Source organism: Hyla sarda, chromosome 8, assembly GCF_029499605.1.
Source record: "Hyla sarda isolate aHylSar1 chromosome 8, aHylSar1.hap1, whole genome shotgun sequence".
In the NCBI taxonomy this organism is placed as follows: Eukaryota; Metazoa; Chordata; class Amphibia; order Anura; family Hylidae; genus Hyla; species Hyla sarda.
In genome coordinates, this window is record NC_079196.1 from 33,279,093 (window position 1) to 33,293,520 (window position 14,428).

Genomic DNA, 14,428 nt, shown 5'->3' on the forward strand with positions numbered 1-14,428 from the left:
TATATGGATGCACCTTAATAAAAATGGGAATGGTTGGTGATATTAACCTCCTGTTTGTGGCACATCAGTATAGGTGAGGGGGGAAACTTTTCAAGATGGGTGGTGACCATGGCGGCCATTTTGAAGTCGGACATTTTGAATCCAACTTTTGTTTCTTCAATAGGAAGAGGGTCATGTGACACATCCAACTTATTGGGAATTTCACAAGGAATAACAATGATGTGCTTGGTTGTAACGTAACTTTATTCTTTCATGAGTTATTTACAAGTTTCTGACCACTTATAAAATGTGTTAATGTGCTGCCCATTGTGTTGGATTGTCAATGCAACCCTCTTCTCTATATACTGCTATATACTACTATATACACAGCAGGAGAAATGCTAGCACAGGCTTCCAGTATCCGTATACACTGCTATATACTACTATATACACCGCAGGAGAAATGCTAGCACAGGCTTCCAGTATCTGTATACACTGCTATATACTACTATATACACCGCAGGAGAAATGCTAGTACAGGCTTCCAGTATCTGTATACACTGCTATATACTACTATATACACCACAGGAGAAATGCTAGCACAGGCTTCCAGTATCCGTAGTTTCAGGTGCTGCACATCTCGTATCTTCACAGCATAGACAATTGCCTTCAGATGACCCCCAAAGATAAAAGTCTGAGGGTCAGATCGGGAGACCTTGGGGGCCATTCAACTGGCCCACGATGACCAATCCACTTTCCAGGAAACTGTTCATCTAGGAATGCTCAGACCTGACACCCATAATGTGGTGGTCACCATCTTGCTGGAAAAACTCTGGGAACGTGCCAGCTTCAGTGCATAAAGAGGGAAACACATCATCATGTAGCAATTTCTCATATCCAGTGGCCTTGAGGTTTCCATTGATGAAGAATGGCCCCACTATCTTTGTACCCCATATACCACACCATACCATCAATTTTTGTTTTCCAACAGTCTTGGAGGGATCTATCCAATGTGGGTTAGTGTCAGACCAATAGCGGTGGTTTTGTTTGTTAACTTCACCATTCACATAAAAGTTTCCTCATCACTGAACAAAATCTTCTGCGTAAACTGAGGGTCCTGTTCCAATTTTTGTTTTGCTCATTCTGCAGCACCTGAAACTACGGATACTGGAAGCCTGTGCTAGCATTTCTCCTGCGGTGTATATAGTAGTATATAGCAGTGTATACGGATACTGGAAGCCTGTGCAAGCATTTCTCCTGCGGTGTATATAGTAGTATATAGCAGTGTATACGGATACTGGAAGCCTGTGCAAGCATTTCTCCTGCGGTGTATATAGTAGTATATAGCAGTGTATACGGATACTGGAAGCCTGTGCTAGCATTTCTCCTTCGGTGTATATAGTAGTATATAGAGAAGAGGGTTGCATTGACAATCCAACACAATGGGCAGCACATTGAACACATTTTATAAGTGGTCAGAAACTTGTAAATAACTCATGAAAGAATAAAGTTACGTTAAAACCAAACACATCATTGTTTTTCTTTTGACACTTCAAACTTATTGGGAATTTCACATGACCTTCTACCTATTGAAAAAACTAAAGTTGGATTCAAAATGGCCGCCATGGTCACCACCCATCTTTCAAAGTTTCCCCCCTCACATATACTAATGTGCCACTAACATGAAGTTAATATCACCAACCATTCCCATTTTATTAAGGTGTATCCATATAAATGGCCCACTCTGTAGATTAATGTATGCAGAATAACTTTCCAATTGCATGTTATTAAAAAATATGCTTCTTTCGATTTGTTTCCACTGAAAAAAATGACCACTAGGGGTCTCCCTACCAGTCCTGGCCGCAAGCCTTTTTTTAAAAATATATTTCAGACTCATGCTTGAGTCCTAAATCTCAGACTGCAGCCGGGACACAGACAAGCTCAGCTGGCAGCTCTGAATCTTCTCCTCTCTTGTTTACAACTGCATGTGCAGAGAGAAGAAAGATCGTAGCTCAGATAGTAAAATGAATGAGGGCATGCAGTAAGGCATTGATGTTCGTGCAGAATCGAAGTACTGTAGCTACACTCATCTCTATTAGTGATGAAAGCTTGCTGGGATTGGCTGTTTGGGCAGATTAAATCTGTTACCCATACCTGACTTATAATAGGAACACTTCTCTTGGTTGCGATTAAGCATTTGGAAGAATCTTAAGCTTTTTTTTAATCCTTTCCATAAGGAGCTTTTTATGCTTACCGTAAAATCTTACTCAAAGGATCCATTGGGGGTCACAGACCATGATTGTATGCTGCTGTCACTAGGAGGCTCGACACTATGGCAACAAAAGTCTGCTCCTCCCAGTAGGATATACCCGCCTCCAGGCAACTGAGCTAATCAGTTTTAGTCCCAGAGCAATAGAAGACCGACAGGTCAAGAGAAAACCACAAACTGTCCGAGCACCCAGAAGAAAAGGCAACTGAACAACCTTCGGACAGATAACTGAAATAGGAACACCAGAAAAAAGTGGGAGCTGTGTCCCCCAATGGATCCTTCGAGAGAGATTTTTACAGTAAGCATAAAAATCTCCTTTTCTTGATCTGCTCCAAAGCCGTCCCTTGGGTGGGTAAGGAATCAGACAGGTGGACAGTTGGACCACTGCTGCCTGCAACGTCTTATGGCCCAGAGTAGCATCAGCTGATGCGAAGGTATGAATCTGGTAGCACCTTGAGAAAGTGTGCAAAGGCGACCGCGGACGCCTTACAGAACTGCAAGGCCCAAGCCACGTAGCGGAGGGCCCAGGATGCATCGAAAAACGGGTGGAATGAGCCAAAACCCCTTGCAGCGGTAAGCTCCCGAAATAGCAGACCGGATCCACCGAAAAATAGTGTCCGTAGAAGCAGGTTGTCCTGTATGTCACACTGCCGATAGGAAAGAGTGACTGAGAGAGAAGTCCGAACAGCCCTCACACAACCAGATCTGGAACAAACGCTTCCAGGATGAGAAGGGGCCGGACAAAGGGACGGTAGGACGATGTCCTCATAGAGATGAAAAGGAGAGTCCTCATTGGACGGAAAACAACTTGTCCTGGTATACAACCAGGAAGGGAGAACGGCAGGAGAGAACTACCAGCTCTGACACCCTCCTAACAGAGGTAAGAGCAATAAGGAACGCTACCTTCTGAGGAAGGAGGCAAAGAGAAATGTCCCTGAGAGGTTCAAAAAAAGGGGGCGCCTTGCACGGCACCTAAGACCAAGTGTAAGTCCCAAGGGAAAGAAGGGGACTGATAAGGAGGGGCAGCTTGTGCCACTCCCTGAACCAGGTTCGGACATAATTGAACGCCAGAGGATGTTAAAACAGAATGGAAAGGGCCAAACCTTTGATCCTTAAGGGAGCCGAAAGCCAACTCTTGGGCCAGCCCCGACTGGAAAGGGGTCGGGAATGGAAAACCACGACCGGAGAAAAAGGCTTGAGTTTCAAACCAACAAAAATAAGACCGCCTGGTATGGTGGTAAATCTTGTAGAGGAAGGCTAGTGAGCCCTCAGCATGGTGTGAACCACTTGGGAAGAGAAACTGCGGGTCCTCAGAACCTCTGTCTCAACGCCACGCTGTCAAATGCAGAGACTGTAAATAGGGGTGGCACAGGAGACCTGAGATTGGAGGTCTGGACGACAGGGAAGGTGCAGCGTTAAGTCGTTCAGGAGCCTGACCATGACTACGTACCACGCCCGCCGATGCCAGGCTGGGCCACGAGAATGGTGGAAACGCCCCACTGAGTTTCCTCAGGACCCTGAAAAGAGAGGAAGGGGAGGAAACAGATAAGGTAGGGCAAAACCCGACCAAGAGAGAGGAACGCTTCGGTTGTGGCGGGACAAGCAGAGGTCCACGCCTGGAGCGCTTCAGGGGTTGCAGATCACTGCAAACATCCCTGCATGTAGGGACCACTGGCCTTGGACGACTGAGGACCGGCCGAGAAGACCACATCCCAGGGACGGCCGGACTGAAGATAGCTGAGATGGCCGGAAACCTGAGTTCCACCCAGAAGGGAATTTCCCAAGAAGCAAGCAAAGAAAGAATTGCCCTAGGCCCCAAAATGGGGAAAAGAGCTTCTCGGGGGGGCAAAGACCCCAGACCGGCCGGTCCCTGAAAACACCTCCCCAGCCTGACAGACTGGCAGGCAGGGGCAGGATGGAGCGCCCCCGAAAAAAGCAGGGGAAACTAAGCCACCATAGAAGGGACCGACAAGACTGACAAGAGAGAACGATCTTGCGGTCGAGAGACAATGGAGACCTGTCCCACCAGAAGAAAATCACCAGTTGAAGAGGCAGGTGATGAAATTGGGCAAATGGCACGGCCTCCGCCAACCAACCCAGGACATCCATGATAAGAGTCAGCCGATTGGTCGGCGGAGTTGAAAGTGGGCAGAGGCCGTGTCGAACTGGAGCCCCATGAGAGCGGTTGGACTTGTCCCAATTGACCATCCAACCGAAGTGAGACAAGGTCTGGAGGTTGAGACTAAGACTCTCCAGGATCTGTGCCCTGGCTGGGGCTCTGATCAAGAGGTTGTCCAAGTAAGGAATCACAGAAGCAACGGTTGTCTGTAAAAGGTCATCACAGGCGCCAGGACTTTGGTAAAGGTCTGCGGAGAAGTGGCCAGACCGAAACAGAGAGCCACAATAGAAAATGACTGTCGAACTTCAAAGCGGAGGTACTGCTGATGACCGGGAAACAATGAGATGTGGAGGCAGGCATCCTTGAAGTCCACCGAGGAACGAAAACTCCCCTTGAACCATGGACGCCAGCACCGAACGGAGACACTCCATTCGGAAATGGGAAAGCAAGATGCTGGCTGAGATACTCGAGAACCAAGACTGAGCGAACAGAAATGCCTTTCTTGGGGACCACAAAGAGGTTGGAATAAACCTCAAACGTTCCCCTGAAGGAACTGGGACAATTTCTCCCTGGATAAAAAAAAGGAGCTGCATGGTCCAGGCATCCCGGAGAGTAAGAGGCGACCAACCACCCGAGAGAGGTCGGCGGGTGGGGGCGACCCTTCAGGCCGAGGAAGGCCTATGGGTGCCTGATGTGGCCGCAAAACGGCCGGAACGGATAGCATACAGGTGCTATTTACACCTGTGTCAATGTTAGAAGCCTAAGTTTTATTGAGAAAGAGGTAGGAACCTCGAAATGCGTCTAAAATCTGGCAAAATAAAAAAACCTTTTACCCAACTGGACATCTGAGCATTACTGCGGCATGCACCAACGGATCCCGGCTTTTTCTTCTGTCCATTTGATGCTTTAGATCAGCAAGGGATACCCCCTACTGATTACCGGGAGGCAGCTCCGCAAAACACTGTCAAGTGCTTCATGGTGGTTGTCTGGCACACAACCCCACAAGGTGAGCGGACACCCCACACGGTGTGCACATCTACACTTGTTATACCCATCTGTATATACATACTACTCTTAGAGGAAGCTCTGCTCTCTACTTTTTTCCTGTATCCAGTTTACTGAGAACAAAGTGGCATACTGATGCTTCATTTGTTTCCTGGGGGAGCCACTTAAAGGGGTACTCTGGTGGAAACTTTTTATTTTATCAACTGGTGGCAGAAAGTTAAACAGATTTGTAAATGAATTCTACCCTTCCAGTACTTAGCAGCTGTATGCTACAGAGGAAATTCTTTTCTCTTTGAATTTTTTTTTTTTTGGTCTTGCCCACAGTGCTCTCTGCTGACACCTGATATCCGTATCCGGAATCGTCCAGAGCAGGAGAAAATCCCCATAGCAAACCTATGCTGCTCTGGACAGTTCCTGATTCAAAAAGATATAGAATTTTCTCTGTGGCATACAGCTGCTAAAAAGTACTGGAGGGGTAAAGATTTTTTTAATAGAAGTAATTTACAAATCTGTTTAACTTTCTGGCACCAGTTCATTTAAATTTTTTTCCACCAGAGTACCCCTTTAAGATAACCGAACACTCTGCCCTTGGCGCGGACTCTTGTTTCCCCTTTACTGAATAGGGAGGCAGGATATTAGGCTTAGTGGTCTTTTATTACACTGTGGGCTCTTTCGCTCCTGTGAGGTGCAGTTTGTGTGGCCCTTTTTATGAGTTTTCATAGTCTAATTTGTGGACATTGTAATAGGTTCCGCCCTCATACCTTTCTTATATAGTATATGTATTTCAGGGAACTCCGGCTCTGTTTTTAATTCAGCTCCATTTCCACCCTGGACTTCTGGAGCATGGTGTAACGGAAGAGAGGTAAGTTACTGTGGACTTATTTGCAGGATTTATGTGACAGGCTTTGTTTTGCACCAATTTATAATTTAATAGCAAAGCAAATGTCACCATGCTTGTTAGAGGGGCACTTAGCAGGAGTGCATTCCAAGACTCCACAATCCAGAGAGTGAGCATTATTATTATTTTTTTTTAAATATATAATTTAACAAATAAAAAATTAGATATAGAAGAATTTTTAATTTTTTTTTTTATATTTAGCTCTAAATAAAGCCAGCACACCCAGTTAAAGGAAAATGGTCATCTGTTCACCCACAATATAACCTAGTGTATTGGGTTTGATGTGGGTGAACAGAAGACAGATGAGGGGTTAATGGGTTAAATACGTGCCTGCAGGCCGGAGATCTGTCCCTGCGAAGATCTTCTTCCATCTTCAATGAATTGTGCGGCTAAGGCAGGCCTGCCGGCTCAAGATGGATATTCATTGCAGCGGGTCATGTGAGCGCTGCGCAGACTGAGGGTTAACGTGACCCGCGGCAATGAATATTCATATTGAGCCAGCGGGCCCACCTGCAGTGCGCAAGTGACTGGAGATGGAAGGCTTTTGCAGGTACGTATTTAAAGGGGTACTCCGGTGGAAAACTTTTATAATTTTTTTTTTTTTTCCTCCCCAAAATCAACTGGTGCCATAAAGTTAAACAGATTTATAAATGACTTCTATTAAAAAAAAATCTTTGCCCATCCAGTACTTATCAGCTGCTGTATACTACAGAGGAAATTCTTTTCTTTTTGAATTTTTATTTTTTCTTGTCCACAGTGCTCTCTGCTGACACGTGATGCCCCTATCAGAAACTGTCCAGAGCAGCATAGGTTTGCTATGGGGATTTTCTCCTGCTCTGGACAGTTCCTGATACGGGCATCACGTGTCAGCAGAGAGCACTGTGGACAAGACAAAAAAAATCAAAAATAAAATTTCCTCTGTAGCATACAGCTGCTAAAAAGTACTGGAAGGGTAAAAATTATTTTAATAGAAGTCATTTACAAATCTGTTTAACTTTCTGGCACAAGTTGATTTGGGGGGGAAAAAAAATGTTTTCCACCGGAGTACCCCTTTAACCCCTCTTCGGTCCCCTTGTTACCTGCACTATAACCCAGTGTATTGGGTTTAGTGTGGGTGAGCAGATGGCGGTTTCCTTTAAGGATACATCAGTCATTTTCTATATCCATTTCTTATGTATTTCCTGGTTTTTCTGTCTTCTAGATTCTTTATAAACTATGAAACCCTGGTGGGCTACGTTTTCTCTGGTCCGACTTCTCCTTTGGCGTTTAGTGAGTCTGTACTCCAGGAGTTGAACAAAGGAGCCAAATTACTGGAGAATAAAGAGCTGCTTTGGCGCATGTGGAGTATTTTAATAACCCCTTTGACAGAAAGGGTTAATCAGGTGAGTTTTTTTGTTTTTTTTATTTTTTTAGATTTCCTGCATCTATTCGGCTTGTGTACTAGGTTGTGAGACGTTTTTTTTTGTTTTTTTCCTTCAAAATTTAGACAAATGAAGTGAACCAAGGAGACGCTCTAGAGCACAACTTCAGTGCATTGCACAATGCTTTGATGCTGCCTATAAATCACATCTTTCCAGTTGCAGAGATCCCCCAGGTATGAGGAGCCGCTGATCTTATTACAGTGGTCCCTCAACATATGATATTGGTTCCAGGAGAACCATCATATGTTGAAACCACCATATGTCGAGTACATATGTCTATGTAAAAATGGTAATTGGTTCTGGGGCCTTGGAACCATTGTATGTTGAATTCATAGCTCTATGGGAAACTGCTAATTGGTTCTGGGATGACCATTGTATGTGGAGTTGGCTGTCCGGGCATGCTGGGAGTTGTAGTTTTGCTACATCTGGAGGTCTGCAGGTTGGAGACCACTGACTGTGTAACAGTAATCCTCCCTCTCTGCGTAACATGTGCAGCATAAAACCAGAGAGGAAAGGGTTACAGAGCAGAGTGCAGTGATTGGCTGACAGCTCCGTCACACAGTGAGGGAGGAAGTTCAGTCATGTACAGTGAGGGCAGGAGAGGGACACGCCCCCTGCCTGAGAGAAGATGGAAATTCATTGTGATCTGATATAAGATTATAAAAGAAATACAGAAGCTAGACACAAAAGTTATATGAACGTGATCAGGATGAAGTACAGTGGTCCCTCAACATATGATATTAATTGGTTCCAGGAGAACCATCATATGTTGAAACCATCATATGTCGAGTACATATGTCTATGAAAAAATGGTAATTGGTTCTGGGGCCTTGGAACCATTGTATGTTGAATACATATCTCTATGGGAAACTGCTAATTGGTTCTGGGATGACCATTGTATGTGGAGTGTATGGGGAGTGTTTAACAAACCAGGGTGCCTCCAGCTGTTGCACAACTACAACTCCCAGCATGCATGTACAGCCATTGACTGGGCATGCTGGGAGTTATAGTTTTGAAACAGCTGGAGGCACACTGATAGGGAATCAAACAAAGTGATCCAGCGTGGGTAAGTAGAAATCCAGACTTTATTGGAACTCACGGTAAAAGCAGTACAAGCAACCAGCAGATCAGACGCGTTTCAGGCGCATGCGCCCTTCGTCAGCGATCACTGACGAAGGGCGCATGCGCCTGAAACGCGTCTGATCTGCTGGTTGCTTGTACTGCTTTTACCGTGAGTTCCAATAAAGTCTGGATTTCTACTTACCCACGCTGGATCACTTCTCTTTGTTTGAATCTGTGTACATCGGGCTGGGTGCGGATCCGTGTCGGGGGTGGAGCGAGCTGGATCTTCGTGAACTACGCTGATAGGGAAACATTGATGTATGGGGTGTATAGTGTGTATATGTATTGTATATGTGATGTGTGACATTGCATACAGTACTGTACAGTTCTTTAAATACCTTCAGGGGGGACAGAATGTCCTCCATTACGATCCTGCCGACTACAGCTCTATAGGAAAGGAAGGGGAGGGCAGCCAGCAGCTCATTGGATGCCTGCAGCAAGATGCTGCAGGCTATTGGCTAAGGCTGCACTGGGGGGCGGGGCTTACACGGAGCTCACAGTGGAACCCTGTATGAGTTAGCAGGACAGCATGTGAGTAACAGGAGGCAGAACGGGGCACATTAAACAGCTATCTGTCATTTGCTGAAGTTGTCAGCGCTGTCAGATAGCTGTTTGTACGATGGCCCCAACACACAGCAGCATCATATGTCGATGCTGCCTTCAACATACGATGGGCTCTGAGAGGCCATCAAATGTTGAAATGATCATATGTCGGGGGGGGGGGTCACTGTACTGACGTGTAAACTTTGTGACCTAAGTTTGTGTTGAGCGCGAATATTCGAAATGCAAATTTTTACCGCGAATGTCGTCACTTTGCGATTTTGCAAATATTTAGAATATAGTGATAGTTATTCGTAAAGATGAATATTTGTGGTTTATTTTTATTTTATTATGCGAATTTTAATGCAAATATCGGCACTTCCAGAATGGACACTGATCCCTCCCTTCTTTTAGGTGGAAGATATAATTGCGCATGCGCATTATGCGAATTTCATTACAAATCTTCGCAAGAGAAAGAAAAAAGAGCAAATATGCGAATTTTGCAAACATGGGACGAATATTCGTCCATATATTCGCAAAATATCGCAAATTTGAATATGGGCCCCTGCCGCTCATCACTAACTAGTAAGTTTGCCTGTGTTGGTCTTATTCCTCACAACAGCCCACTATGAAGACTTTGATGCGTTCATGGTCGGATCTATATAAGACCTTCTCCCGCTGTGCTGCGCTAGTCACAACCACTGATGAAAATCTCTGCTGTGAAGAGCTCTGCTCCCGAATTCTTGGTGGAATCGGGGATCAGACCTTGGTGAGTGTATCCTTCATATCATAATTCCTCTTAATTCCGCTTTTTATACTCCTGTAGTTTATTGTATTTCTTTAATGTTAGTTGAAACCAGTGTCCACCCAACCATGGTGCCTCCAGCTGTTGCAAAACTACAACACCCAGCATGCCCGGACAGCCGTTGGCTGTCCGGGCATGCTGGGAGTTGTAGTTTTGCAACAGCTGGAGGCACCCTGGTTGAGAGACACTGGTTTAAAGAATTACTGTGTTTTTGGATTATTTAAACAACAAAACCACTTTATTTACTTTTTTTTTAGAGTCTGCCACTTTTGGAAAGACTTGTTCAAGCCGTCGCGGTAATTGTGGAGTGTGTCAATTTTTCTCCTTACAGTACAAAATTCCAGCCCAAAACAAAAGGTAAAGTGTTGTTCTGCATTTGTCAGACTGGGACTTGCAATTCAAAACTGTGAGAGATTGTTTACACAGAAACGTTACCGATTTTTGCATCGAAATCTTCGTGGTTTATTTCTAAAAGGCATTGTTTAACCCCTTAACGACACCGGACGTAAATGTACGACCTGGTGAGCCGGTACTTAACGCACCAGGACGTACATTTACGTCCTATACGTAACCGCGAGCATCTGAGCGACGCTCGATTCATGCGCGGCAGCTCCCGGCTGCTGATAGGACCTAGGGGACCCGCCGGTAATGGCGGACATCTGCGATCACGCGGATGTCTGCCATTAACCCCTCAGATGCCGTGATCAATACAGATCACGGCATCTGCAGCATTGCAGACACTAAAATGGATGATCGGATCGCCCGCAGCGCTACCACGGCGATCTGATCAGCCAGCATGGCAGCCGGAGGTCCCCTCACCTGCCTCCGCTGCCTTCCATGGGTCGTCTGCTCTAGTCTGCGATCGAACAGAGCAGAAGATGAAGGATAACACTTATCAGTGCTATGCTGTGCAATTGAATGATTGCTATAAATAGTCCCCTATGGGGACTATTTAAGTGTAAAAATAAAAGGAAAATAAAAAAAAAATTGAAAACCCCCCCACCCCCAATAAAAACGTAAATTGTCCAATTTTCCCTATTTCACCCCACAAAAAGTGTAAAAAAAATAAAATAAAATTATTTTTTTTTATTAAAAATTTATATACATATTTGGTATCGCTGCGTGCGTTAATATCCCAACTATTAAAATAAAATGTTAATGATACCGTATGGTAAATCAACTGGTGCCAGAAAGTAAAACAGATTTGTAAATTACTTCTATTAAAAATTCTTAATCCTTCCAGTACTTATTAGCGGCTGTATGCTCCAGAGGAAATTCTTTTTCTCTTGAGATCTCTTCTTTCTGACCACAGTGCTCTCTGCTGACATTTCCTGACGTGGAGAGAGGTGTCAAGAGTAGGAGAAAATCCCCATAGCAAACATATGCTGCTCCTAAAATGGACAGAGGTGTCAGCAGAGAGCACTGGGGTAGTGACAGAAAATAAATCCCAAAAGAAAAGAACTTGCTCTGTAGTATACAGCTGCTAGTAAGTACTGGAAGGATTAAGATTTTTTTTTTTTAATAGAAGTCATTTACAGATCAGTTTAGCTTTCTGGCATCAGTTCATTCAATAAAAAAAAAGTGTTTTTCACCAGAGTACCCCTTTAAGAAAATGTGCCCACTCAGCAAAGAGGGTGGGGGAGGAGCACTGACTTTCCAACGGAGTACCACTTTAAGCCCCTGAAGTGCTGGGGGTTGAAACGCTTTCCTCTCTCCCGCCCCTGTCCCTGCTTGATTGAAATTCAGCTGGAAGCCAAGCCCTGTTTCCAAATCTTGCACCTGCTGACACAATATGCATGCACGGTGTAGGGACTTGGGAACGACTCTTTGCCCTGGAGAATAGTCATTTTTCTATATTATAAAAGCACAGAGATGTAAAGGTACCACTTGTCTCCTTGTCCTAACAGTGTCAGATATTTGGAACGTGAGTTGCTGCCGACAGATTCCCCCTTATTGAAGACATGAAAACATGTACAGTTCTCTCCCCACCGAAAAGAAAGTCACATGTCACTTTTTATACATTTCCACTTTGAAACATTCTTTAAAATTAAAACAAGCTTTCAAAAAGGCCTCTCTGAAAATACACATTGATATCTGCATCATGGCTGGGAACTGGGGGTTTTGGACACATGATTGCAAATTTTTGCACAGAAATGCAACTTGCAATATTTATTTATTTTTATTTCAGCTCCTCATACGCCAACTGATTGGGCTAAGAAGAAGAAAGCGCCCCTGGGAAACCTGCATTCTCTCCTGGTGCTTCTGGAGAAGTTAATTGACGGTTTTCACACATTGTGTTCTGATCAGAGCCTTCTAGAAACCAGCGGCTCAACCCTGACCACCATTGGCTCTTCAATCATCGGCTGCCTATCCACCTGTATCAGCCACATAAGTTTACCGTCAGTCCTCAGAACAGTGTTTTCATCGCTCACAAACTCAGCGTCTGTATTCTATGCTAAAACCAAGTGAGTAACGCGTTACAGTAAACGGTACTAGTTCATGACTTTGGGGGGGGGTGTATTTATCATGTGCAAGTTTTTGTATGGTTGTCAAACAGCAAATCGCGTAATTTCTGCGCTCGCTGCAGATGTTGTGTGATTATTTTCCGTTTTCACTGGTTCTCGCAAAGGGGGCATGGCCTGTCAGAAAGAAGACCTGGTTTCAGGACTAAGATGCTGCGGCCGCCTCCCATGTTTGCCAGATTTATAGCACTTTATACTGTCAAACCAGCATAATCGGCTGTTGAAATCTCTGCTTGCTCAGAGCCAGTGGAAATTTCATCACAGGTTTACTGGATTCATGTAGAAGCGTGTGCCTCTACATAAATTAACTGTGCTGGAGGAGGCTTAAAAAGGGTACTCTGCTGCTCAGCATTTGGAACAAACCGTTCCGAATGCTTGGTGCCGGGAGCTCGTGACATCATAGCCCCGCCCCCTCATGACTTCACGCCCCTTCCCCTCAATGCAAGTCTATGGGAGGGGGTGTGACGGCTGTCAGGCCCCCTCCAATAGACTTGCATTGAGGGGGCGGGGCAGTGACGTCATGAGCTCCCGGCTCCAGTGTTCGAAAAAGTTTGTTCCCAACGCTGAGCAGCGGAGTACCCCTTTAATAAATGGCCGCCCCTCCTAGTTTCATCAGGACAAACCCCCCCCCCCCCCCCCCCCCCCCCTAGAGCACAAAAAAATGTTAGAGGTGCAGGATTCCCCTCTGAGCCAGTGTGAAGTCACAAACAAGCAGTGACTCTTTCTTTCTTCGAATAGCTTCATGTGATGGTAAATACGAATATAATCTATGCCATAGATGCCTTGGCCGGCAGCTTTGGTCTCTACTTGGTGATTATCAGAAAAGGACTCCTTATCATGACTTATCAATTTTTTTTATTTATCTGGAAGTAATTATTTTTTTTTTTTTAAATACAGGTCTGAATCACCAAAAGTTTACAGCAGCTTAAGCAATAAGGTGAGATAACTTTGACATCTGGTGCTATTGTCTAGAACCGTGTTTCCCAACCAGGGTGCCTCCACATGGTGCAAAAGCTACAACTCCCAGTATGCCTGGACAGCCTTCGGCTGTCCAGGCATACTGGGAGTAGTAGTTTGGCAACACCTGGAGGCCCCCTGGTTTGGAAACACTGGTCTAGAAGCTGACCTGGGAAGGACCCTCAGTTTATCTTTTGTCTCTGCAGCTGGATAAACTCCTTGGTGATATCCTCTCATGTCTTGGTTCCCGCTATACTGGCTCCTATGACAATGAACTCCTTGAAGTTCTCTCACCTCTACTCTGTGCCATATTTCTTCACAAGAGTAAATCCTTCAGGAACCAAGTGACACAGTTCTGGAATGGGTCGTTTGCCAAGGCTGCTGTGCTGGTTTATCCGGAGGAGATGAAGTATGACATTTCTATGAATTTTATATTTATGGTTTTTTTGCATACCGGTTTCATGGATTGGGGCAAATGTGTGGTGCGGTTATGTTAAATTTGTTCCTGTGAATGTTGCATAAAGACTTGAAGCCATGAATGGTATATGGAGGGCATCATTGTAATCTGGTTTCCCTAATTGCTCCTTCATCTTTGAACAGACCAGTTTTAAGCCAAGTTAAGATGAAAACGCCGATACTGTTGCCCGGCTTCACCTACTCAAATTCAGTGGAAGAATCCAATGGGACTTATTCTGATAATGTAAGTCTCAGAAATAATTTATTTTAATATAATTTATATTATGATTTATATTTTTATGATATTAGATTTTATTATAATTTTATTTATTTTT

The 14,428-nt window shown here is 44.7% G+C and overlaps 1 protein-coding gene across 3 annotated transcripts in view; it reads left to right on the top strand.

The window, feature by feature from the left end:
* RIF1 (replication timing regulatory factor 1) overlaps positions 1–14,428 on the top strand; it is a 57,623-nt gene that overhangs the window by 23,483 nt on the left and 19,712 nt on the right. For all 3 annotated transcript variants that reach the window (XM_056534426.1, XM_056534428.1, XM_056534427.1), the window contains exons 17-25: positions 6,161–6,234; positions 7,472–7,652; positions 7,757–7,864; positions 9,976–10,122; positions 10,416–10,515; positions 12,347–12,623; positions 13,578–13,617; positions 13,844–14,046; positions 14,238–14,337. In XM_056534426.1, the coding sequence (XP_056390401.1) occupies positions 6,161–6,234; positions 7,472–7,652; positions 7,757–7,864; positions 9,976–10,122; positions 10,416–10,515; positions 12,347–12,623; positions 13,578–13,617; positions 13,844–14,046; positions 14,238–14,337 (1,230 nt within the window). The remainder of the gene's footprint in view (positions 1–6,160; positions 6,235–7,471; positions 7,653–7,756; positions 7,865–9,975; positions 10,123–10,415; positions 10,516–12,346; positions 12,624–13,577; positions 13,618–13,843; positions 14,047–14,237; positions 14,338–14,428) is intronic.